General features: G+C 39.6%; 1 protein-coding gene and 1 long non-coding RNA gene across 4 annotated transcripts in view; one reads left to right on the forward strand and one right to left on the reverse strand.

Annotated features, from left to right (window-relative positions):
* The window catches only part of SLC1A7 (solute carrier family 1 member 7), a 50,310-nt gene that overhangs the window by 21,430 nt on the left and 1,901 nt on the right, over nucleotides 1–26,979 (reverse strand). For all 3 annotated transcript variants that reach the window (XM_040565460.1, XM_040565458.1, XM_040565459.1), the window contains exons 3-4: nucleotides 12,615–12,830; nucleotides 428–470 (exon numbers count right to left, since the gene is read on the reverse strand). In XM_040565460.1, the coding sequence (XP_040421394.1) occupies nucleotides 428–470; nucleotides 12,615–12,830 (259 nt within the window). The remainder of the gene's footprint in view (nucleotides 1–427; nucleotides 471–12,614; nucleotides 12,831–26,979) is intronic.
* The window catches only part of LOC121073918, a 28,786-nt gene continuing 1,901 nt past the window's right edge, over nucleotides 95–26,979 (forward strand). The window contains exons 1-2 of the long non-coding RNA XR_005822008.1: nucleotides 95–199; nucleotides 3,785–3,919. This is a non-coding gene — a long non-coding RNA (uncharacterized LOC121073918). The remainder of the gene's footprint in view (nucleotides 200–3,784; nucleotides 3,920–26,979) is intronic.

A 26,979-nucleotide genomic window follows, 5' to 3' on the forward strand; every position in this document is an offset into this window, starting at 1 on the left:
CAAAAGAGTTTGAGGCTTGTAAAATTGCTGTTTACATGGTATCTCAAAATAAAGCTTGGAATGCTATGCTCTAACAAAAATGTAAACTCGTAAAGGTTTCTTTTGATAAACAAATGGCAAAAGAACATAGCCGTTGCCTGACCCATGCCACAGCTTCGCTCCAGGTGGGAGGCAAAGAGGTAAAAGAGGAGGCAAAAAGGTAAAGAGGTTCTCTTTACCTTTCTGGACTATTCAAATAACTTTGACCTACTAGTTGTAGGCTGCTAAGGATAATGGAAACACTCATGAATTCCTAAATGCTCAAGGTACTAATAGTATATGACATAATACAGTGTCTGTATCTGGATTCTGCTTTACAAAGATACATCTACATCCCTCTATGATGTTGGCTCATCTCTTCACTGGTAACAGAACTGTAACCACTTACCTGCTTGAATGTGGCCTCAACAAGGTTGGCTGGAAACATGTTCCTAGAAATGAACAAATAAAATCATTTCTATGGGACTGCAGGCAATTTCTGTTCCCTGGGTCTCAGGCCTAGCACAATATATTACTTATTTACCCTCCTAAAGAGCAAGGGCTGAATGTGTGGGGAAGGCTGCCACTCTCCCCCTCATGCCATACCGTTGTAACTAACTCAGCAAAGCACACCAGAGGGATGGGTCCTCAGAATGAAAGTTTGAGAACTCACTTTGGAATACCTGGAGTGAGACCCAGGAGCTCTAGTTTCACTTTCTGGCTCTGCCACTGTCTCCATCTCATAATTGGGACAACGTAATTGCTGTCATTCCCTTCGCCGTCTGCTAACTGTGGAGACAAATATTTCTTTATTCTGTATTTTGTCTCGCTTATTTGGATAATGAGCTGTTCAAGGCAGAGGCAGAGTTTAGGGATGTATTCCTGGGATCCCTGGCTGCTGTAATCTGTTTTGGGACTTCTGATCACTGCTTTGAGATGACTCATGAACTACATACTACAGTAATGTCCTGATACACTTTCATCACTACAGTTAGAAGTGATGTAGACTTTGCAGAGGTTTGGTCAAGAACAGTTTGCTTTTCAAACAGAGGATCTGATCCCTGATTAAAAGAATCGGGACTACAGCTGTACAGTCTCTTTTAACATGGTTCTGAGGCTTCAGAATAAGAGATTGACGTGAGGCAAAGAGTTTCATCTTTGCTCACAGCCGAGCTACAATGGAAAACAATGAACATACACTGAGATTTGAAGTGAGGTTAATAGATTTTTAATTCCAAAAGGGACTCTTGCTATTACTTTTCTGACTTTCAGTGTATCTCAGACCATGACATTTCACCCAATAGTATCTGGAGCTAATTTGTAACTTGTGTTTGAGCTAGATTATTACCTTGTAGAAAGACATTCGATCCTAATTCGAAATGGAGAGCACACCCTCTACAGGCTTCAAAGAGGAATCATAGTGCAGTAGGGCAAAAAAGCTAAAGTCATATATTTCCAGGTACTGTTTAGGAATCAAGATTTATCTGATCACTCGAATAGGACCTAACAGAACTGACTTATTTTCAGCACAAAGCTTCTGAAGCTAGAGGGAGAAGACAGTGACACCCTATGGCCCAATTCTGTGCTTTCATATACAGAACCTTATGCAAAGAGAATAATTTCTGAATTATCCTGAATTCTCTAACCAAAGGACTTTTTATTGAAATTCCAACTCAAGCCTCAAGACAGGACATCATTTAAGTATATGTGAAAAGCCTGTTCTCATTGCAAGGAGAACTGCTGCACGCATACACGGGTAAATGCATGCCGCCCTGAGACATTTTGCAGATCTGCTTTCCTCTTGCAGCAGCAGCATTTGTGTGCTGCCAAGTGGAGTCATGGCAAGAGCATCCTGTGCAGCACTGGCTTAGAAAGAATGATTTTATTGCTCTTTTAAGTCATAACAATGTGACATTATGGTTGCATCTCAAATTATGACGTATAAGAGAGAGAATCTGTTTCAGTATCCTCAGACAGAGCAATTGCTACAAACAGATAATTAATTATCCTTTGCAGGGTCAAGCGGAAGGAGTTGCAGGGGAGCAGTACTGTCTGATGACTGAAGCAGAAGATTGAAAATGAGTTGTTTTGTTGGCCTGCTATGTGAGAGCAGACAAACCACATAAAGAAATAATTTGTCATTTTGGTAAGGCTGTTGCTCTAGGGCAAACTTTAGTGCTATACAGGCAGGCTATGAGGTTGATGCGCAGCACTTCAGTTACTCTTTTTCTAACTCTCCTGGCCCTTTCTCTCCTCGGTGAAGGGGAAACAGCTGAGACGATCTGTCCCGTGCAGCCTGATGTGCCACCTGGCATCACTGAGGGATCGCAGCACCTCCTGGCTGCGTTGTACACTGCCAATGTCTTCTTCCATTTCACCAGTCCTGCTTAAGAGCCCCAGGCATGATGATGCCTGTGCTCTATAGAGACCAGAGATCAGAAGGCAGCAGCCATGAAAGCAACTTATCATAAGGCTTACTTTGCAAGGTTTAGTTAAAGGAATGCAGTCCCTCTGTACACAGTCATTTAATTGCAGTGACTTGGTTTAAGACACTCACTGTGCAGCAATGCGGGTAGCGATGAACAACGCTCCCTACACCACTGTAAGCAGTGCTGTGCTGCTGTACTGCCATCAACTGAGTTATCTCTGCAAAGCTTCCATAAAAGCTGATCATTCCCTGGTTCAAGTGTCAAATCTGTAGCCAAATCAAGGCAGACAACAGCCAGCTGTGCATCGCTTTCCTATCAGATGCAGACACAACCTTTTGCGTGAGCCCCAGGAGCTTGGCTGTGGCTGGGGACTAAGGGAGGAACAGCTGGATGGAGCTGGACCTGGGAGAGACAGAGAGGATGTTTATAGGAGAGGGAAGCACTGAAGAGAAAAGTTCATTACTGCCTTATTATGCCTCGTAAGGGGATTCTGCTTCGACATCGTTAAAGGCTTCAGTAATATAAAATCACATTTGTTTTATGATTTGAGATGATCAGAAGAAAGGTTCTGTAGGAGTACGAAGTGGTAATGTGGTAATTGTGTTGTAACCTGCTGTGAGAATGTGAATTATGCTGAAAGCATAGAAAGAATCACACTGAGCAGTCCTGCTTAGATCTGACTGTGAATGTCACGTGTGAGACAAAGCTTTACAAAGAAATATGACTTTAATTGCTGATGATTTCTGTTTTCTGTCCCAGTTTTATAGTCTTAATTAGAAGAATTAAGAACAAATTGAGACTGCTTGAGAAAGGGAATATCATATGGTTAGTAGCTAGATTAAATGTTAGACAAATTTGTGAAGGATTAAAGCATTTTATTTCTTTATCATTCTTTATCCCGCAGGAATTACAACTACCCACTTAATACTGGATGCTGGAATTCTCCCAATATTTTTTAATATATTATGCACTGTGATCCAGTCTTTGAGACTAGCCTACCAAAGTTACACAATTTATCTAGTGAAGGCTGACCTGAATGTGTTTGCCAGAACTTCGGCTTATTTTTTATTTTAAGCTGGTTTACTTGGATTGAAAAAATCCAGTATTAGCCAAAATTTAGTTTTGTTAATTAAAAACATTCAAGAGAGCAATTCGTGGAAGAGAACTCTAATGGACCAAAAACAAATGATGAGAAGAATGCATCAAACTGGCACAAAGAGATGGGAGATTACTGGGAGTGTTTGTTTGTTCAGTTAGGTGTCTTCAGAAAAGTTGATGAATTCTGGCTTTAGGGGAACATTTTGCTGCATGTTGATATTTGCCTGCCTGTCTTCCAGGCATCCAACCTGTAGTCAGATTGGCCTCTGCAGATCCCTACTAGCTTCACTGCGATTCTGCACAAGGATGAAGATCTACCCACATGGGTCTGGTATCAGGATCATAAAGTGAGGCTGGCCCTCTACTTGGAACAGGTACTGGTTTATCACTGGCATATATTGTATTAAAGACACTGTCAGTACTTAAGAAGTAATAATTCAAGCTGAGGTACTCATTGCTGTCACCACCTATAAATGCTCTTATGTTTATTCAATTAAAACAACTAAGCAGATAAAATATTTCTAAATTTGCAGCTTTGCTTTCAAATTGCTCACAAGATACAGGACACAAAATAACACTGCGTGAAACAGTGATCTGGGATTCACTTCTGTAGTACAAGCAATTGTCTCTAACCTCGGCGGCACAATTCAACATTCCTGGCAAAAATAATTTCACGTAATAATAGGGAATTAAACATGGTACATAACAGTGAGTGAGGCTGGTGTGGAATGTAGATAAATCTAGGTCTAAGACAAGGATGCAGTTGTAAAACAGAAACAGACATATGGTTTCTGGTTACATAAAAAAAATTAAGAGAAAAATACTGTCTGCCCTGAGGAAGAACACAAGATGCATTTCCCAGAGCATCTTCTGCTTCAAGAATTCTGCCAGACAAAGCGGGAGTGTTCAATACAGGTTAGAAGAGTGAACATAGATGAAATTTCAATATCAAGTCAGTGAACTTTCTACAGACCATGAACTGTTGAGCCACAGATGACATGCCTGGCCTGCATTTGCTGTGATAGCAGCATATGCAGACAAGTGACCTACTAAACACCTCCTTTGACTACATCCTGCTGTGACGCACAGGATGGTTCATTCCACTAGCAAATTTTGGAGTCCTTCCCTCATTCTTTTATGGGGTAAGAGGATTCACACATAAGGAGCTATCAAGAGTTAGAAATGTGTATGTATGACTAAGGCAAGACATGCTCTGCAATTTAGTAGCCATGGAATTTGAAGAAAAACTTGAAGACTTGTAGCAAGTACAGACAGCAGTGGGTCTAAGGAGATGCTCTAAGGGTGCAGCTTTTAATACACATAGGACTATTTAGTACCTTGCCACTGCCAAAAACGAGAGGTCTTTTTCCCTTCTCCATTGTCTCCCAGAAATTAATCTAGCAAATAGTACTATTCACTCATTTTTGCTCCCTTAGTTTTCTGCTGCTTTAGGAAGCTGAATTGTTTTAGGAAGTCCTTTTGCAGCTCAGGCCATGCCTTGGCACTGCCCCCTGTGCCCCTCTGTGTGTGGGTGCCCTCTGTCTCTCTTCAGAAGGCTGCTGGCTCTGAGAAGTGAGCGGGACAAATATCATCACCACTGTTACACGGTTCTACTGCTCATGCTTTTAGCGGAACTGTCCACAGAACACAAGTGTACAGCTATCGGGATAGTTTGATGGCTCCTGCATAACTCCTATTACAAATACTAGGCCAAATTCTTGCTGCAATTACACTACTGAATATCTGAAATACTCATTTGGAGTTCTGACTACACCATCTGTTGATTCAAGGCATTCAGTTTTTACAGACCTTTTTAATAAGAAATTAGGCCAGCAGCCACAGGTACAGCAGATGTTGTTTCCTTGATTCAGAACACCCATTCCCTCTGGGGCACTCTGCTCTGCAGCAGCAATCTGGTTTTGCTCTCAGACTTTGATGTTATCAGTACTTAATCCCTGCCACACCAGGCAGTCGTTGGCTGCAGTCTCCCAGGCTGTGGAATTAAAGCCACCTGTTTTGTTGGTTTTTTTTTTGCAACATACTTGTCCTCGTAATATTTTACTGGCCTATATTTGCATTGGACATAAAACCATTTAGGACACTCTGCTCTCTGTCCTATATTTCTCACGTAAGAACTAATATAGCTGAGCTTGAAAGAACATTGTTTTAAGGCTGCATATTTGACAGTATTCAGTACAGCAAGGGTACAGAGACAGTAAAAATGGAGTCTGAATAGTTGACATGAAAACTATGAAGTTTCCAGGTCTTACAGCTCTGCAGAAGAATGAACAGCACTATGGTTCTTATTTACTAGAGTCTCATGTCAGGTGCCTCTTCTCAATGACATTCCCTTAACCTCAAAAATTCATTTGCATTTACTCTCCTGTGGATGACTTCATCATCAACTGTGTAGACTCCTGACAACTGTTACTGTACCACATAAGCCATGAATCATGCCCTCAGCCATATAGGAATACATCTGAAATAGCTTCCTGCTGATGTCAGTTGCACTCCTGAAATCAAGGGTAAAATTTAATTCAGCAAGACTGAATGAATTACCTATCTCAGGGTCCTTGTGCGTGTTGCACATCAGTAATCATCTCCAGTGCCTCATCTCATTTGGAATGGAATGGAATGGAATGGAATGGAATGGAATGGAATGGAATGGAATGGAATGGAATAGAATAGAATAGAATAGAATAGAATAGAATAGAATAGAATAGAATAGAATAGAATAGAATAGAATATTTTGGTTGGAGAGGACCTATAAAGATCATTGAGTCCAACTGCCTGACCACTTCAGGGCTAGCCAAAACTTAAAGCATATTATTTAGGGCATTGTCCAAATGCCTCTTGAACACTGACAGGCATGGGTCATCAACCACCTCTCTAGGAAACCTGTTCTTAATATCAACCACACTAGTCCCTGCTAAATGGACCAAAGTACATGTCTGCAAATCAAAAGCATTTAAATCCTCATTATTGTGATAAAAGATACTAACAGAATGCAAAAATCACTAATCAGGACTAAGCCATTGTGTCTTGCTTGTCTTTTTGCAGATCAAGGCAGGACTAATATTATAGAGTCATTTTGACAAATAGACCTGTTATCTATCCTGAAGGGGACATTATTGCATGGCATTTCAGTTCCAGGAAGGGATCTGGAGAGTGAACCTCCTTACTCTGCTTCTTCTCAAAGACAAGGTCATGACACAGCTCTAACAGTGCTATGACTTTCCAAGAAACTCATTCTTTGGGGTAGAAACACAAGTACATCACATTTTTAAGAATCTTGAAAAGGTTGAGTCATATCAAAAGTAGCATGACAGGCCCAACACATACGCACTATTGTTCGAGGAAAGCAAAATCATTTAATGACAAGTGTTCATCCATATCAGAACATGTCCAGGCCAGTTTTCAGGAGAATGAACAATTTCCCCTTTAGGGCTGAAGATTTCCTAATGCAGTTTTAACTCCTGGCCCCCATGTATCTCCCACTCTGTGACCAGAGGGCAAAAAAGTCCACTTTGCGTTCCATCTCCCAGTCATCATCTTCATAACGGAATTATCTCTTTTTCCATGTTGGTTTCCTTTTATGCCAGATAGGAACCACACATGTAGGGGCTTCAGAGGCCTTTGTAAATACTTGAGGATCGGGATTCTGAGCAGCTTGAAGTGCTTAAAAATTAACCAGAAGAGAACATCTGGTCACATACAGTGTTCAACAGTGCTGTCACCAGGCTTGTTTTGTGAGATAGAAGAAAACTGGCAGTTTGAAACTAATAAAAAAGGCTAGTTTGCCATAGGAAACATAAATATTTCTATCCAAGTAACACAGTGGCTTTTGGTAAAAGGTAGAAGAATGTAGGCCAAGGTTATTAAAAAAAGTTCTTTCATAGTTTAAACCCTGGGTCTTTTAATGCACTCTTTAATATCTTATTGCCTGTATATACAATTCAGTCTTCAGCTGTAAACTTCTTTAAGCATAATTTCTCATTCTGCACAACCTGGACTTTTTCCTAACTACAGCAGATATTGGGTTTCTCCTGCCCTGTTTTGAAGAAACGTAATTTGTATTTACAATAAAATAGTCTTTAGCTTGAAAAGGGGGAAAGGAAATTATTTAAAACAGTGTTTAGAATTCCCATGAAAATATAAATCCTCTACAATATTTATATCCTATTATAACTATTAATGGTGTGTGTGTGTATGTGTATATATATATATATACATAATATACATTTATATATATATGTAAAACAGAAAACAAAAAATACCACCACTACCAAAAAGCCCTCTTTTGGTTAAAGCTGGCCAGCCAAACTTAGTTTCCAGATACCTGCTTCAAAGTCTATTACATTGGGTGCAATCCTGAATATTCAGAGTTAAAAACTGCTCTGATTTATTCTTCCAGTAAACTTCCAGAGTGTACAAACTCTTGTGTCATGCTTGGATAAGGCATGATTTGATCCTGTCAATATTCACTGAGTTGTTTTATTTGGAGCTTTTGAGATGAATTCGCTCACAATGTCGTTCTGTCTGGTTAGACTTGAGAAAGACTACAAATATTTGTGAACTCTATATTTTCTGGTGCCAATTTGCACGCATGATCAGCTGTATATAAAACAGGAGTGTGAACCTTCAGTTTGGCTGGGATTTGTTTCCTAATGTGAATGTTCACAGAGTATGATTGTTTATTTTTGTCTCATCAGCCAAATTTTATTTCCATTGATGACAAATACAAGTAGCATGAATTAAGTTGCAACAAAATTTACCGTTACAAATTAAAGGTATTTGAGAATGGCAATGGAGTGTGGTGGAAATAGTAACTGCTAATGTAAACAGCGTGGTCCTGTGTAATATATCTTGATTCACACATGTGCATTTTCTAGTCTGCTTGTCAGGGGAATATATGTTTCCGAGTTAAAAAAAACCAAATTCGACATTAATCCTTAGTTGGAATTTCTTAAATTGGACATTATTCCTGCAAGCGTGGCCCTTTTTTGTCCTTTTGGGCAAAACACTGGAGATCTGAATTATTTTTAAAAATGGTTATCTTGCCTTTCTTCATTTCTTAACTCAAAAAAAAAAAACCACTAAAAATTCACTCTTATTTTTGGGAAAAAGTACAGTTAATTTCAGTAATTCACATAGAAAAAATAAGGTAAAGATCTTTGTTGATCCATTGCTATTATTTCCATTGAGGTGCCCCAAAAGCCACATTCCTAGAACAAGACCCCTACTAGGTCTCATACAAGCTGCGAATATTTCCTCTGGCACCACAGGTTTTTCTGAATGACCCTCAGTGACCTTTTTTTTTTTTTTTTCCATGTCTTGGTTCTCCAGCTGTAAGAAAGGAAAACGGCTCATCCCTACCTCAAAGAGGTATTGCACATCATGAGAATAAATGCATTAAAATTCAAAAGGCATGAGGTGCTTTGATGCGTTTAAGAGTACAAGAAGATGATCCTTAGCCTGAGGATTTATAGTCTTAAATATGAAAGAAAATACAATTTCATGAGCCTTGCAGTGCCCATACCAGAAACTTTGAATATAGTTAAGGCAGATTTGTAGATCTGTCTCAATCTAGTAATAATGAGGCATCTAAAGAGAGAAGCACCTTTAGAACAGCATCTTCTATAAAGCTTCAGACTCACAATTGCCTTCTGAATTACTTGTGCTCAGCCCAGATCCTTGCACAATGCAAAAGAAGAGGGGCAAGTTATGGAAGGGCAGATTCCTGCACAAGTGTGAAAGTGAACTAGCTGGTTAAATGGATGTCAACCACAGACAGCAAAAGATGTATTTTATTTAAAGTTGGATCAGATTAAAGCAAAATTCAGACACTTAAGGCCAAAACAGCACAAAAGATTTTCATTAGAAAGTAGAGTGTTGAAAACATGTGTATTATGCTGCATTCAGTGGCCTTCCTGTCCAGGCTGAATCCGGGAGAAAATTGGTAGGGGCAGATTCACATCCACAGATCTTGTCCTCCATCTCTGGAGGTTTCCTTTAGAAAGGAAGCCTTTCAAATACTTCTGTTTAGAGTGGCAAAAAATGGCTGACTTGTGGATACAAGTTTCAAGGCAGGAAATTCAGTATGATAATCAGGTAATATATGTCCTGGTTGATGTGAGGTTTAGAGTCATTTCAGAATCATGTGGTACAGTGTCCTAATTGTGTCATATACACTCGAGTTTTTGTTACTGTTTTCTTTTACATAATAGACAAATATATGGGGGAAGCACCACCTGCAAAATACTACTGTGTATATGGTACATTATGCTATTCCTCCATATTCCACACGTACTCCAGAAATATGAATATTGATTAATGTTGTAGATGTTTAGAATGATGATGAGGCTCAGCAGCAGTTCTTTGTTTTATTTATTAAAACCACTTCTAAAAGCAGAATCCTCACCCAAAAATTCCAGAAATTAAATTTCTAGCAACATCCTTCCTCCCTGCCAAAAATTCCGAATCTGGCAATGTCCTATACAACATCACATGAAATGATAATACATTTCATCATTTCAAAATGGCTTCAAATCTGAAATAAGCGAGGGGGAATAGGTGTATCACCATGCCAAGATTTATGCTTTTAAAATAAACCCCACAATTATGTCACATATATCATCTCTCCACTTATATGTTTAGCATTCTTTATTTGAAGAATAACAGATGTTTCCTGCGAGAACTTCTGTGCACATGTGCAATTGATAAATTGGGAGGAAATTAATGAATTGAGAAGATAAGCCAATCTGGGCCTGAAAAGATGGTCTCCAGCTGTGAATGGAAGTGATTTATCATTGAGCTGAAGGATCAGCTTTTCTCGCTCAAACCAGCAGATACATCATTACATTTAATCCAGACTTCCACAAAGATATCTAGGAGTTTTGCAATTGACTTCAGCAGAGCCAGGATTTCACCCATAGTATTTATCTAGGCTGAAAGCCCACTCCCCACAGTTGTATTATTTATTTATTTATTTAGTGAATGTGGTTATTTCTGTAGTGGAGGAATAAAAACCATCGGTCTCTGCACTCAGGGTAGAAAGACGAATGCAGCTGTAGCTGGTTCCTAGCACAGAAACAGGAGAATGAGCCTTAGTCTATCTGTTCAAGCTTCAGTAATAAGTGGCTAATTGGCCTGTCATTGTTGACACCTGCCCAAACCAAAGACTAAACTAACATGCCTGGGTGGAAACATGAATACCTGAAATAGGCATGGAAACTGTTATAATTTGCTTAGGTGAGTGTTCGTAGGAAGAGAAATTAAAGATGATGCAAATGCTTAGATCAGAACATAGGATTTTACCTGCAATTAGACTCAACCGAATAAAGCATTCCCAAATAGAATAAAGCATTCGCCACTAAATCTGTGGTGTACAGGGAGCTGAACCAGCCAGATAGAGAGGAGGGGGTGAAATCATAATTAAGATCTTGGGTTCTAGTCATACAGCAATTCAGTTGTTTGATGCAAATATAATATTATAGAACTGAATTTAAACTTTGCAACCCCACATTATTTTTCATCTGACATCTCCATGAACTGGCTTACTCTTGTTTTCAAAAAGCAATGAGGCTGGTACAAAGGGATGGGAACCTGTGGCTAGAAAGACCCTTTCTAGAGCTAGCTTTAAGGTCAGTTTGGGTGTACCATTGCACCATTTATCTCCCTAAGCATTTATATGTTTAAGAATGAGGCCTTAGGAAACAGCTGAACACCCAAGAAAAGGCTTCTAAACACTGACACTATGAAAATAATCATCAAAAATATACGTTTTTGTTAAATTCCCTTTTACGTCTATCTTTCTCAGATTTAAAACTCCAGTTCCTTCCTCCACCTATAAGAGTTATAGTCCTTCATGCAGCAGAAGCAGAATATTGTGATTTAACTAGTCACAAGCACACACATGAATCCCACTGCACATAGATCAGAGCAAATTCACCAGGGAGATAGCGAGATACAACTACATGGGCATATTCCCCTTGCAGATGAAGATGGTGGTTTTGTGGAAGGCTACAAAAGAGAGTGCTCTCAGCTACTGCTCCATGACTAATATAATTTGGCACCTTCTCAGTAATACATTGATACAACAGAAAAACATACGGCTTTCAGATGGGCTGGCTAAGTGCAACTTGGATGAGAAAGAAAAGATTTTTGTAGGCTTTTCATCCCAGTTCCTTCTGATTTGAGGTCCCAGTAAATCTAATGAAAGTACTTTGTGTGCTGATGCTCAGTCTGGGTCAGGAACTTGGGTTTTTGAAAGAAAGATTGTCCAACATTTTGTATTTTAATAAGTAAAACTCCAAAGAGAATTCTTCGTGGTTCAGGCACACACTGGGTCTAAAAGCCTTGCCCAATATATTATGGGATCATTGGCTTGAGGAATCACTCAAAGGCAAAACTTGATTTTTTTGCATGAGCAAAATAAATCTGAGGCACATGCTGGGTTCAGTCAGGAAACTCATCCCACTAGCACCTGAAATGTGGATACATTGGCTACTGTGGATACAGTTTGGCTTCTGCCAAACAAAGCAAAACAAACAAACAAAAAAGCCACAAAACAGAAGAAGTAATGATAAAAATAAGGAAAAAAAAGGTCACAACAGTGGTCTTTCTAATTAAATCCTTCATCTGAGAGCTGCTATGAGCAATTGTAACAGTACTTTCAAGAATTATTTCCTGAAAAATGTGGGTTTCAGCCCGTATATTTAAGGTTTTTCATATTACAACTGTCTGCCCTTATTTAAATTAACATTATATCTTAATACTGTCTTCATATTAATAATAGATTTCATGATGAGCTCCACAGGCTATACTTGATTCTGTGGGAGTGTAAAAACCAGCGTTGTTAGTATTTCTGTTACATTTGGTGTCCATTTATTTAAGTTTTACTAGGAAGTGACAGCATAAGCATCTGATAACTTGAAAATCATCTGCAATTTAATTAATTTAAACAAAGTGTTCATTATTAGGTTCAGAACTTATCCTCAGGCCACGATTCCTGATGTGTTTATGTACAAAATGTTACCTCGAGAAAACGGAAAGAATGAATGTAGTTACCGGATTAAGTCTAGCAGTGCATCTGCAGAGCTCATGATGGGCTTTCCACCCTCTTCAGTGCTCTCCTTCTGTGCTGCTCCACCAGGATGGATAATGGAGACCATAATTATTCCCACAATCACAGCCACAAATGTTGTCCATAGATAGTAAGTGACGGTTATGATACCTAATCGGCTGGAAGTCTTGGCATCCAGGGCTGCTAGCCCAGACATTAAGCTGTGGAAAGAAAACACAAGATATATGGTATCTTTTGCATAATGTTAATGCAACAGAAAACCCGATTTCCTAGTTATTCCAGTTTACCTGCTTCTTGTGTGATTGCCCGCATATTTTTTGAAGCTTGCGGTAATGCAAAAGCTGTAGCACTTGTGTCTAAAAGAATATTCCCTGCTTGCCATGTGAGATCCTGGTTACTTGAAGGAACTTGCAAGCTTGGGCTGCCCTCATGGGGACTGAATCCTGTCGACTGCTCCTTGAAGCTCAAGGGGTAGTTTCACATGATGTGCTCTAGTCTGTGCTGTGCTGGTGCAGCCTCACCTCGAGTACTGTGTGCAGTTTTGGGTGCAATAAGATAAGAATGACATAAAACTGTTAAAGAGTGTCCAAAGGAGGGCTACAAAGATGATGAAGTGTCTAGAGGGCAACATATATAAGGAGCAGCTGAGGTCCCTTGGTTTGTTCCGCCCAGAGCAGAGCAGGCTGAGGGGAGGCCTCATGGCGGCCTGAAGCTCCCTCACGAGGGGAGCGGAGGGGCAGGCGCTGAGCTCTGCTCTCTGGGGACAGCGACAGGACCCAAGGGAACGGCATGGAGCTGGGACAGGGGAGGGTCAGGCTGGGTGTTAGGAAGAGGTACTTCACCCAGAGGGTGGTCGGGCACTGGGACAGGCTCCGCATGGCAGTGGTCACAGCACTGAGCCTGCTGGAGCTCAAGAAGCATTTGGACAACGCTCTCAGACAGATGGTTTGGTTTTGGGGTGGTCCTGTGTGGAGCCAGGAGTTGGATTCCATGATCCTGGTGGGTCCCATCCAACTCAGGATATCCTATGATTCTAACCTACATGTTTGATAGCAAATAATTAGTCATGCATACTTAGGTATGAAACCCTACACATAATTCTACATAACTGTAGAATAATTCAGGTTAGAAGGGTTCCCTGAAGAAAATCTGGTCAGCCCCTCACTCCTTCCTGTGTGAAGCAGGACCATGATTTCAAAATGAAAAATACTAAGGGGCAAGTTGGACATACAAACTCCTTCAGGGGCAGGTGTGGCTGTGCGTTGGGAGCAAAGAAAATGCTGTGGTGATTTCACCATCATCTTTCCCCTTTGGCTCCTTTCTGCTGCCAGAGGATGGTCAGTGGCCTCATAAAGCTTACCTCTGCTAAGCTATATAACTCTCTACCAAGTGTTTAACTCACAGTGGCTCTCTTTTACAGGCAAATTAGGGTAGTTCTTGACCCCTGAGTTTGGTCCAGGCTGCTCTGACATAGATCCTGGTGCTGTTTCCAAGTGGTCTGAGGCTAAGATTTGAGTTTAGTGTTGCCTGGGACTTTACACTGAGATTTTGCTTTGAATGATTCTCTGTAATCTCTTCAAAGGATGCATCTCAGGAAAACTGCAGGTGAAATAAAATACCACATTTACTATTTGGTGTGACCTGATTGTCCGGCTTTATCGTCAAAACAGAACCGATTATCGGGACTTTCTACATAAATAGTCATGTACTAAGCTGCACCTCCTTGAATAAGATCTTGACCTCACTCTGGTCAGTAAGGATGTCTAGAGCCAATACTGAAGTGCAGCTTAACCTTTATAGTAGATTTAATGAAATCAAATGGGTGGGATTTAGTGCTCGGGTTCCTGCTATCCTCTAGATTAATTAAGAAAATGCATTGCTTTTCTGCATTGCCAATCTCTTATCTAGGATGTTTTTTGTTAACACTACAGGAGCAAGGGGAAACATTCATTGCATTGTAATGCAGATCATTTAGAAAATGAGTATCTCCCTATCTCTCTCTTGTAACCGTTGTTCTTCCCTCTCTTTTATCATTCTGAGAAAAATTCCACCTTTCTGTGTGCCTTTAAAGCATCGTTTACAAACACAGCACTACATATTAAAAAAAACAGTAGCAGCAATGATGCTTAGCTCCTTGGCATCTCCCTGGGATGCATCCATGTGGGAGACTCAATATTCTAAAACAGTGAGTTAAATGTTACATGTATCTCAAAATACTGCATTACTTTTCTGTAAAACAATCATTATGTTGTTACTTAGGTTTCTAGGACTGAATGCTTCCCACAGGCTGAGGTTTCACACCACCTTCGGTCCCCACACCACCACCCCAGGAAAAAAAAAAGTATAATCAGGTTGATTTCTAGCTAGGTGGATGTTTTTCATAGTAAACATTTTCTGTGTTCATCATAGGTATATTATACAGGGAAATGGCCATCAGTGGTACGAAGGGCTGATCCTTGACCAAGCAGATCTGTAGCTTGTAGGTAGGACACCATGCAGGCTGCTTACTTGGAGAAGGCACTAACGAGGAGACAGACAGTACAGCTTTCTTCCCGGTACTGCCTGGAAGCCATTATCACTGTGGGAATGGCGCACTGTTTCTCTTGTCCCTGATGCCACTGTGTTGTGTTTGTTCTACAGAACAAACTTCTCTCTTACCTTGTTCACCTGAGAAGTATGTTCAGGAGAACTTAGGGGCAAAAATCTTACTTAAGGATGCCCAGTGGGCCATCTGCTTTTGGGGGTGCCACCTCAGCCTCAGACGTTGGGTGGTTGGGATCTGGGGAAATGTTGTGCTGCCGGAATCTAATCATACATACATTGGCTCTTAGGTGGCAAATCCTGAGGGGGCTAATAATGAGATTGCCCTGTCTTGGGGATATTCGTTAACAAGATCATCATCTGTAATGAGATTATCCTGTCACCAGATAAAGTCATGCTCAGTTCATGCTGTGATGAGAAAGTCCTCAAAAGTAATTAACTATGGAGGCACAACAGAAGAAACTGGTGTGATGAAGGATGAATAAAGGTCTGGGTTCAGATAAAACCCTGTGTTCTTCATGGCCCACAAAGCTCAGTTTGAAGAAGGGACAAGAGGAAGAAGTTTTCCAGAATCTGCAGAGTAACGTCAAACATTTTAAACAATTGCTCAGACTGATTTTTAGGAAGAAGTGCCGGTAACTAGTAAGAGACTGTAGTCACTCATTAACTACTTCTCATTTGGCTTGATATATTTGATGTCAGAAGGAATAGGTCAGAAGACATCGAGATTAATAGACATACTGAGCATCACAGCTACTGTATGAAGTCAGTAATGCACGGTTACATCACAGGATTTCCTCACTGCTGATCCCTAGAGTTCCAGCATTCACATAGTGTAGCTGAAAAATGATGAGAAAAAATACTCTTCTCATTTCCTCAGGAATAGGGAATTCAGAAGGAATAGCTTCCAAATGGTTTAACTAAAGATCACTGTATTGTGTTCAGGTTTTCCCTTAAAAATAATTTTTATCAGACATGCTTGGCTACATAAAACCCTTCCCAACAGCTTCCAAGCTTCTTCTAAAACTGAGCAAAGATATTCCCATGCCATTCAGTACTAGACTCTCGTGAAACACAATGGAATGAAAAACGGGATACCTTTAATTCTTGTCAAGCCTTAGCATCTGATTAGGCTTGGAATAACAGGAAAGATATTTGATTCATAGGTTAAAATCATCTGACTTACTATGTAGCTAAGTATCTTCCACAAGTATGTTTTGTGCATAGCTTCCATAAAATGTTTTAATGATTGCCAAATGGACAAAACAGGATTAAGACAATGAAAAACAATCTGCAGCTTTTCTGAATAATTACAGTACTTCTCACTCATTTAATGAGCCTGGCAAGAAAAAAAAATCCACAAAAGTTCTTATTTAGGGACCATTTCTTAGTTTGTATAGAAAAAATATAATGTTGAGAATAAGGCTTCCAAAATATGTATTAATGCGTTTTAGATGAGATATTAAATCTTGTAGAGCAGGATTTAAGTGAAATCCCTGATTACTACAATTAAAGAGGTTTCTTGCACCTTGCTTTGAAAACAGCTGGTGCTGGATATAAGTGCAGACATCATCACAAACTGAGTAGCCCCATGACTTCTTTGTCTCCTGCATAGGTTGTTCCAATTACATGTGAAAATTATCTTTCTGTGGCTTTTCTTTTTGCTGTCTAGAATAGTCTGCTTCATTGTTTTAGTCTCCCATCTTGTTTGTCCAACAGCTTTTGGATGAAATTGTGTATTCTCAGAGACGAAACACAATTTGGAAGAATAGCCTCCAAAACTGTTGTATCTGCTACATATGTAAATATCTGTCCTATGGTCCTTATATTTCCGTGGCTTTCAAGCCTCTTCAGAGTTCTGTTTTGATGACCTCAAGATCTCCGCACAATGCAAAATTCATGCTCCACAATATTTGAAGGAGTAGAATCTTATTTAAGGTTTGTATTTTTATTCATAACAATTAAAAGATGTCTAGATTTTTTTACTGAGACTTGGGTAATTCTAAATCTACTCTGCTTTGTTTCCTGGCAGTTCTTTTCATGCAGCCAAATTTGTCTTACCTCTTCTCTGAACTACTCACATTTTTATTGGTGAAAGAGAGTCAGGAAGCCAATAAATAAAATAGCAGCATTTTGGTCAATGGCTAGAAATGGAAAACAATTCAAAAAAGTTTATTTACTTGCAGCATTTTAGTGGGGCAGATATTTAAGGCTTAATTATTTCACTAAGACTTCAGTTGTTTCATTGTTTACAGTTACTAAAAAAACAACAGCTAAATTACTTTGTCTAGGATGGCTTGATTAAAATTTGTTTACTTTTTTTTTGGACAGTCTCTATGCGATTTATGAAAGGTTACAATAAATTATTTCTTTATTGCGTCCTTGTTGAGGGAGAAATGTGAAGAGGGAAGCCAGGATCAGTGGAAGAACTAAAGAAACCTAGATTAAGTTCTTAAGGGGAAAATGGAAAGAAAGAGAAAGACCTCAACAACTCCAGGAATTATTTTTATATGTGACTAAATAAAAAATTAAACATTGTAATAATACAAACAAATGAAACTATTAAATACTATGTCTTACGTCTGCTTTGAGAAAAACCTGCACAACCCCCCCTCTACAACCACCAAAAAAAATTATTACAGCAATTTTCAAGTAATGAGGAAGGGAATTCTTTGGACATCCTGGAAATCTAATTAGTCCCATGCAAACAGGTCATTAAACCCTTATGAGCACCCTTATGGCTTGTTCTGGCTGTTACTGTTAAGCATCAGAATATTTATGAAGTATTTTATTTACAAATAAAAATAGAACTGTCTAGCTTCTCTGCCATTCTCTCTTTTTTTTTTCTGTTGCTTTCTGATAAAAAGCAAATTTTTGACCTACATCGAGAGCAAACCTTGATCCCCAGAAATGGAAAACACAAGAAGCTGCTGTTAAGGCTCCATTCTGCTTGTTTATTTTGTCTTCCTCACCACCAGAAGCCATCTGGATGTTGCTTTGAAATAGATGGATTATGGATAAAGTTATCAGAAAGGATTAGTGTGATTAGAAAGACATTAATCCTGTCAAGAAGTAATGGTCAAGTATTAACCACCAACAGTTGGTCCTAGAATCATGTTTGTTTTCATTCATCCCGTACCCTCCCTTGCATTCTCATTTTGTAATTGCATGCTGTAGAAAAGACCTTCGTGAGCAAGTTCTCCCAGTGAAGCTGGGAAGCTCCTCTAACAGCTACATTAGAGATGATTATGTTACAGTAGAGCATCATGAAAGTGAAGTGCTGGCTTCACAAATGCTGCCTGATCACGCAGGCAGACTGTCTCTTAGCTTTTTGTCAAGGTCAGTGCCTTTAAGTTTCAACGTGGTAATAATCTCCATTTCCATAACTCGAGCCATTTAATCATCTTGAAATGCTTCACAAATATAACAATCCATCATATAGGAAGGCAGTATCTCCATGTTACAGACAAGGAAACAAAGAAATTAAGGCACTTATTTAAATACAAACAGTTTGCAGAGAAAATGATAAGCCTGAAGCTATCTGTAGTGCGATGGACCATCAGCCTCTTCCTCATCAGTGCCCAGGCTGCTTCACTTCCATGGAGGTACCATTTATGGATGAACAGGTTGCAACAATGAAAATAAGAAACTTTACAGTAATGAGAAAAAGAGAGAAACTTTCTCTGATTTTTTCTGTGGTTTGATGCTTGATTGTGCTCTTAGTTTCCAATGGAATCAAAATGATTTTAGCAGCAGGGATAGGCATGACGTTTTCTTTCCAGGATATTTTTTTGCTTTCTTCTAACATGACAGAATACCTACAGAGCTAGATGCTGCTGTGACTGTGATGGAGTTGTCTGCTGCTGTCATCACACGCCTGAGTGACGGTGGTACTAGTGGGAGCACCGTAGCCCATCTCTGTCTCTGCTTCACCCTGTGTGGTCTACCTTTACTTACAGTGTATACATATTTTTTTCATCTCTGGATGTCATGTTACACTGTACAGGAAGAAATACCTCCTGCCCAGACTTGCACAAACTCAGATGGATAGCACACTGCTGGTCTCTACCTGTGTACATGTCACAGATAATCAACATTGGCATCTTGGTTGGAAACCGCTGCCACCCTACACTTCCAGTCCCACCCACCCACTTCTAAGTGATGCCAGGACATCTCATGGCATGACATCATTTGTCTAAGTAGAGAGGAACATAAAATCCTACAATAAACCATGCTCATACCCTGAACTAAGCTGGATTAGGTATGTGTCATACACTTGTAGAAGGATGCCCCTTTGGTACAGATGACCACTCTTTCCATGTACATTTATGTAGAGCCCAGACAAGCAATAAAACATTGCCTAGGCTCTCTGTGAACTTTACTGAGATTCCAGTAGTTTTGGGGACTGCCAGTGTACTAGCAGACTTCTGATGATCTAAACGTAGCTAAGAAACTAGCATGATCACTTGTACTCAGATGAATGATCTCTATTTTATGTCATGTATTATTAAAAGTTGTAGTATTGCAGTGTGATTTTCAAACAAGATGAGTAGTCTAGAACCCTCTTGAAGGGCCAGGGGCTTACTAAGGTTCATCTCATTTGAAAATCAAATAATAGGAAACAGCATTTTTAAAGTTTAGATATCTAGGCATCAATGAAAATAAAATGTCTATGCACCATAAAAGTGAATACAAAAAGTGGTAGCTGTTTTACAACTAGGACTGTTGCAGCAGTTTCTGTGCAGTTAGATTACCAGCTATAAACAGCACATAAAGTGTGAATTAACTTTTCAGAGAGCCTCAGGGTACAACTGTTTTGCTAAAGACAGTGGAATCTCAAAGGTGTCGAGCATGATGGAAAATCTGGCCCTTCGTCTTCAAGCTACAGCAAGTAAAAATTCTAGAAGATCTACCTGTCTGCAATACACTATTTGCAGTGCATGTGTTTAATTTTTCATCCAGGCTGTAAGGAACCGAAACAAGTCATTCTACATTTCTAGTACATCAGAACATGCAACTTTCTGAGATGCTGTGTTGTTTTTTTTTTCCATCTGTTGAATAATGCTTTATGAAATAGCAAGAGTTTTATTTTTTACCCAAAATGTTGAGCTTTCCTTTTCCTTGTTCTGTGGCACTTGTAATCTTTAATGATAAACCAACATATATAACAAAAAGCCTGCCAAGAACTTACATCACGCATTGTATTTTCTTAGTGTGCTATAGGAAATCTGTTTTTATGGACTAAGGTAAACAAGGCAGGATTTTGTTTAGCTCACAGTGAAGATCAATGTGCAATGGCTATTCTGTCACTGCTTCCTCTCCAGCAGTCCAATACACAAGGCTACTGTGACACATTTATAAATGCTGGAAGGATTGAACAGCAACCTTTGATCACCGACTGATAAAAGAGACCTGAGACATTGTAATAAAGCATGTGCAGAATTCAGGCTGACCTGTTGATTTTAGCTGTGCTGATAAAGCATTTCCTAAATGCAGAGATCAGGATGCAAATGAAAACAAATGAAAACAAATGAAAACAAATTTTCTATTAAATATGGATGTGCAGCTTGACATCTGTGGAAAGCACAGAAAGAGCCAAGAATCTTAATAATACTTGATTTTCTGTTCTGTAAGTTCTTTCAAGTGTTTTTAGATTAAGAAAAGACCAAAAGGATTTGGAAGACAAATTTGGATTATAAACAAAAGTCAGATTTATTCAACTGTTTATAATTCACACATGTTTCTATCCTAAGGAAACAGAAGGGATTCAGCCAGCCCCTTAAACTTCACATACCATTTCTCTTTCTTTTGCAAGACACTAAGTATTTTAGAGTGATTAGAAGACTACAGAAAGATTCTGTAAAGTCACAAACTACTCAGATCCCATTTGTAATCACATCAGTGCTTTCCACACTCATTCACTCTGTGACCTTAGATGTCTGTTGCACATCGTTAGATCCCTACTGATGATGCCTAAATAATTTGTATTGAGTTGGTCCAATTTTGTCATTATGACATGCATAACTCTGTAGCATGTTGTTTTTCTCCAAAAACAGTTTGTAACTCTAGGTTACACAGGTAAGAAAAAACACAAGAAGACTATTAGGTCTGACCACTAGATTCTATATTTCTAAACAGAGCTAACAACATTGACAATGTTACACTTTATAAAACAGTGAAAGCTCTGAAGATGTCTGAGGCACAGAGAGGAGATTCATAAGAAGGTTTCCTAAGAGAGTAGAATGGATTTTTCCTCTACAAGCTCAGGCAATCTTAAAGCATCATTTGGAGAACTGTTGGGGTAATCTGAGATCAGTTCTGCAATATAATAGAGATATGGATAATTTAAAGTAGTTAATGGTGTTGAGTGAGATTGCTGTCTGCCCAGTTCTTCTTACCCTTAGGTAATCCTCCCCTTTCATTCAAGTGTAGTTCTGCTTTGCACTCTAAACGTATATATATTTATCCCCTTGAGTCATCTCCTTAACAGTCCCATCTCTAGACCAACCTCAGTAAAACAGTAGATGCCATATCCTAGGAGAGGGTTTGTTCTCACTGGAGGGAAATGTATTTTTGTTTTTATTTCCATGACAGTGATACACAACAGGTAATTCAGAAATGGGACGCTATACACACTTTATGTTACCATTCAGGCATCCCACGTATTTTCCCATACTAACCCAACAGAATGTTTACCCTCCTCTGTTGGGAAGACCTGTTCCTAAGTGCTGATATTTTTCTATTGGCAAGGTAACACAGACAAAAAATTCCAGAGTCAAATAATATGAAGAAAAAGCCCTGTGTTTCCAATTGCAATTTAATTATACCAGAAAATATGTGTGCTTTGGGGATATGACAAAACACCGTTCTGAGCACTCCTCAGTGAACTCCTGAGGCTCCTCCGTGAACTGTGGGCAGCATTTTGCAGCCACTCCTCAACACCTCACTAGATAATACAGAATTAAATTTGATTGCACTTGATTAAGCCCCATTTTGGCAACTGCATAAGCATAGAAGCAGTGACTGATATTTAGCAAAGAATGACTAGAGGGGATAGTTTAATTCATATGTGGCAGAAAAGACCCAAACGAAAACCGATGAGAAGCTTTTGTTATCTATCCTTTCCCATTCAATCTTCAGTTAAATTACGTGAGTTTTTTCAAGATGAGATAAAAAAAAACATCTCTCAGTACCAGGAATGGAGTGGAAGAAATAGCACTGCACATACTGTTGTTCATGCAAAACCAGTATCGAGTGAATGAATTTTGGCTGGCGACTTGGTTTAAATTTAATGATAAGAAAGAAGACATTTCATGTCCTTCTAGAGATTTGTATCTCCCTTCAGAATAGGTATGGTATTGCCCATATCTACCACAGATTTACATTCATGGTAGACATTTCAGATTGCAAAGTTCTGTAGCAGCCTCTGAGTGTTTGGATCAAATTTTTCATCCCTAGCAAACTGTTAAGCTTTAGTAGTAAAACAGACAAATAATCTCCTGTCTGTGGTGTATTATCAGTCTCGTTTACACTAACAGCAAGCAAAACAGTGCCTGAAACAATTTTCCCAAGCTAATGGTCTGTCTCACAGTATATTTTAACTAAACCCCAAACTCCCAAAGAATATACTGTCGCTCTGAAGTTATTTAGGCTATGTCTGCGCAGACAATTGCAGGCAGACATAGACTCCTCTGTCCTCACTTTCAGCTGCCAAGACTGGTCCGGAAGCCATATAGCCACACCAGCCCTTCGCATACAAGCTTGGGCGCAGAGCCATGCTAATGCGGCTATAGGCTTCCGGCATGCAGCTGGCGCAGGTCTGCCCAGTTTGGCTTGTAGGCTGAGCGAGTTCACATCTGCGTGCACCCAGTGTATCTCCACATCCTCTTATATTGTTATTACAGTTGTCAGATCTTCAAATATAACTAAGTCCCAATAGACAAAATTTGGTATGGCACAGTAGAACCCAACAAGAACAGAATCCATTAAAACAGAAAGAGCAATATTTTTCATTAGTGGGATGTTAAAAGGCCAATGCTTTCCCCAAATCAGAGAACTGGAAAAAAAAAAAATGGGTAAAAGGGTGCTATGCTGGAGTAGTTTCCTAACTAAATACCGGGCTTTAACAGCATGAGTAAGAATGACCCACTCAGGAATCCGAGCAGAAGGATAAGGGATTACCAGAACTGATGGCATTATGGACAGGAATCCCCTTAAAGACAGACAGTTCTATATTTAGCATACCGTATTTAATTCAGCCAACAACCCCCCAAAAGTATCAAATATTTATTACTATCCCCAAATGAACCTTCAAATAAATGTAAATTTTTATTAGCATACAATTGCTTGCATCAGGCACAACATACTTAGAGGAATGGGTTTTAAATTTTTTAAAAGTCCTCATCAAATTAGTTCTTTAGATGTGCCTATAAAGGGAACAATCTTTCTTTGACAGATTCTGCAATTGGAAAAGAGTCAAACCTCTGCTACACGTTATTTATTTCGTAAATATCCAGAAAAATGTCATTATTAAATAAATTAAAAATGTAATAATTATTCTGAGCTTAAACAAAACAAACTGCTTTTTCTAAAATGAATATTCACAGACAAACAATTAAATTCTGCCCGGACAATTCTTTGCCATAAGTAGTCTTGTCTCACTGCTTACTGCTAGTCTTAGAAAACTGGGCCCTGTATTGCCAGATGAAGACTTAATCATATAAACAAGGGTGCTGAAATAAAGGATGCAATTTTCTGTTATGTATACATGTAGGCTTACAAAACAAAGATAACTGAATAGGTTCAGCTGGCATAAACCTCTGTAACTCTGTAACTAACATGCTTTTCTGAAGAAGCAAGGCTTATGCAGTCAAACTTGGTGTGTGTGTGAGCCCTTACTAATAACATTTTAATTCATTTTTCTCTCAAACAATGCAGAAGGCTCATAATGAGAAAATTATGTTTCTGTAAGGTCTGTAAAACTAATGGCTGGATACAGGAAGAAATAATCTGTGCTTTTCTACTATTATCTTGAAATAAGAACTGTGGGCTACAAGCCCTGTGTCTCCTCCAACCTGCCTTCCAGACCTGCGGCACATGCGTTCTGCAATTAATCTCTGAAGTTGCAGGAAGCCTGGTGAATCCAGTGCATTCAGGCTGCACTGAGCTCTACATTGCCCAGTGTGCCAAACTGCCCCTGCAGAGTCACTGGCACGTGTGTTTTGAACAGAAAAGACAACTTGAATTTTGTTTCTGGGGTGCATACCACACTGTAAGCTCTCTCCCTACTAGAAGAAAGCATTATAAAAGTCTCAGCAGTTGTAAATTTTTCAGAATGTGTATCTTCTTCAAAACCTCAGTCACAGCAAGATACAAAGTTGTAACAGATAAGGTTTCAGTAATAGCCTTCCCCAAAAACTTGGGTTAAGGCAGTTATACATATTATATATCAAAGTTCCAGCCTACTGGATTTCGATCAGTATAAAACTATCAATGTCTGACAAAGATCCAGGGGCACAAGGACAAAGATGCTCATACGGGAGCTGACAGCACCTGAGTTATTGTACAGTGACGGCCAGAGCCACCGGCCTGCGCTTGAGCCAGCCCTCATGTCTGTCACTGTTGGCACTGAGAATATTTGGTGAGAGGGTTTATATTATCATTAGCAAATTTGAGAAGATGTTGATGGGAAAATTGGGCTTTTGTTTCTCTCTCAGGTTTTTGCTTGGTGCAGAGCACAAAGACATTGACATTAGATTTGAGTATTTCAAGCTCTCAGAACCTGAGAAAACAAAGCGATGCACGGGTGTCTCGGACAATCAGTTTGCCCTGAAAGCACTACCTGCTAGTGAAGGATACATGTGGTGTAAAAAAAAAAAAAAAGAAAAGGAGTTTATCATTAACTACACTGAAAGGAAGTATAGATTTTCTGGGTAGGCAACACTATTAGAAAAAGCCTTGGATAGCCTCCTGTATATATAAGATCTAAGTACACTGGAGTGACTGACAACACTCCGGTAACAACTCGTGGTTCCTGACTCTTCTAGACAGAGCCATCTCCTGGCTAAAGGATGTAATACGGCACCGAGATCCCTTTGACAACCTGTTAAGTTCTCTTCCTTCCTCAGACAATGGAGTTAATCAATTCTAACAGTACGGCCCAGAGATTCCTTGCTGATACATCTGTAAATAACAGCTATCACAGGCTGTGTCAGAGCAGTTTTTTCCATTGTGCTGCTTCGCCTCCTAGAATCTCAAAAAACAAAACAAAACAAAAAAAACACACCACGAGGGTATCTAAAGAACTATATATTTTAGGGAAGGTATGTGACTTTACTCCAACCGTTTTCTGTCCTTAGTAGATCACTTGCTCATGTGACATTATGTTTTCCTTGGAAAACTCTCCTACCTCTCCAAAAAATCTTTTATTTTGTCTTGATGTTTTCTAGCTGTGTGGGACAGAACCAACTATGAATCTATGGTGATATTAGGAGTGCCAGACTTGCAAGCACCATGAATCTGCTTCATTCTGTACAAAAACATGGGAAGTAAGATGCCAAGGTGGGATTTAAAAATAAAATTAGCACTCAATTGTGTTTATTTTCAGTAACTCTCCGTGACCTGAAGTCTAGAAAATTATCTTTCTCTTAAAATTAAAGATGAGTTTTTGGCATACCTATTGGGTTCCAGAAAGAAGCTGAGGCTTCAAGTAAGGGCACCAAATACTGCAATATTTTTTTCTCAGATCTGTTAAGGGAAAGTTAGCTTTGCTACTCTGCATCTCTCCCTAACTCTTCTGTCAGCACTGGGCCGAGAAGGCTTTTGTCCATAAAACTGGTATTTGGTTATTATTGTAGTCAGTTGTAAGACAGAAAAATTTACGGGAGACTAACTGTTGTCCTAAATTAGGCCAACCCACTGCAAAGATAGCTACCATGCACTGTCCCTGAGCATCAGGATCTAGATCATTAATTCTGTCACTGATAAAGGGGCATTATTGAAGGTTCTGCCTTTAATGTACTAGGAAATCACTTTCACTTCCAGCTGAAACCAGGCATACATTAGTAATTCACTGGACACACAGTTTTTTTTCAATATTTATCATACTGCAGCAAATCTCCAAAAGAACTACAGAGGATTATAAATTAACTGTACTTTTATTAACTGGCAGCCAAAAGGACCAACCACACCCTGGGGTGCATCAGGCACAGCACTGCCGGCCGGTCAAGGGAAGAGTCTGTTCTCTGATCTGTGCTGGTGCAGCCTCACCTTGAGCACTGGGTGCATGTTTAGGCACCGCAGTATAAAACAGACATAAAACTATTAGAGAGCATCCAAAGGAGGGTTAGAAAGATGGTGAAGGGCCTAGAGAACAAGGTGTATGAGTTGCAACTGAAGTCACTGGGTTTGTTCAGCCCAGAGCAGAGCAGGCTGAGGGGAGGCCTCATGGCGGCCTGCAGCTCCCTCACGAGGGGAGCGGAGGGGCAGGTGCTGAGCTCTGCTCTCTGGGGACAGTGACAGGACCCGAGGGAATGGCATGGAGCTGGGACAGGGGAGGGTCAGGCTGGGTGTGAGGAAGATGTTCTTGACCGAGAAGGTGGTCGGGCACTGGGACTGACTCCCCAGGACAGTGGTCACAGCACTGAGCCTGACAAAGTTCAAGAAGCATTTGGACACTGCTCTCAGACGTAGGGTCTGATTTTTGGGTGGTCCTGTGTGGAGTCAGAAGTTGGACTCGATGATCCTTGTGGGCCCCTTCCAACTCAGAATATTCTATGATTGTATGATTCAGTGATTTTTCATCTTACT

Source organism: Cygnus olor, chromosome 8 (genome assembly GCF_009769625.2).
Source record: "Cygnus olor isolate bCygOlo1 chromosome 8, bCygOlo1.pri.v2, whole genome shotgun sequence".
NCBI lineage: Eukaryota > Metazoa > Chordata > Aves > Anseriformes > Anatidae > Cygnus > Cygnus olor.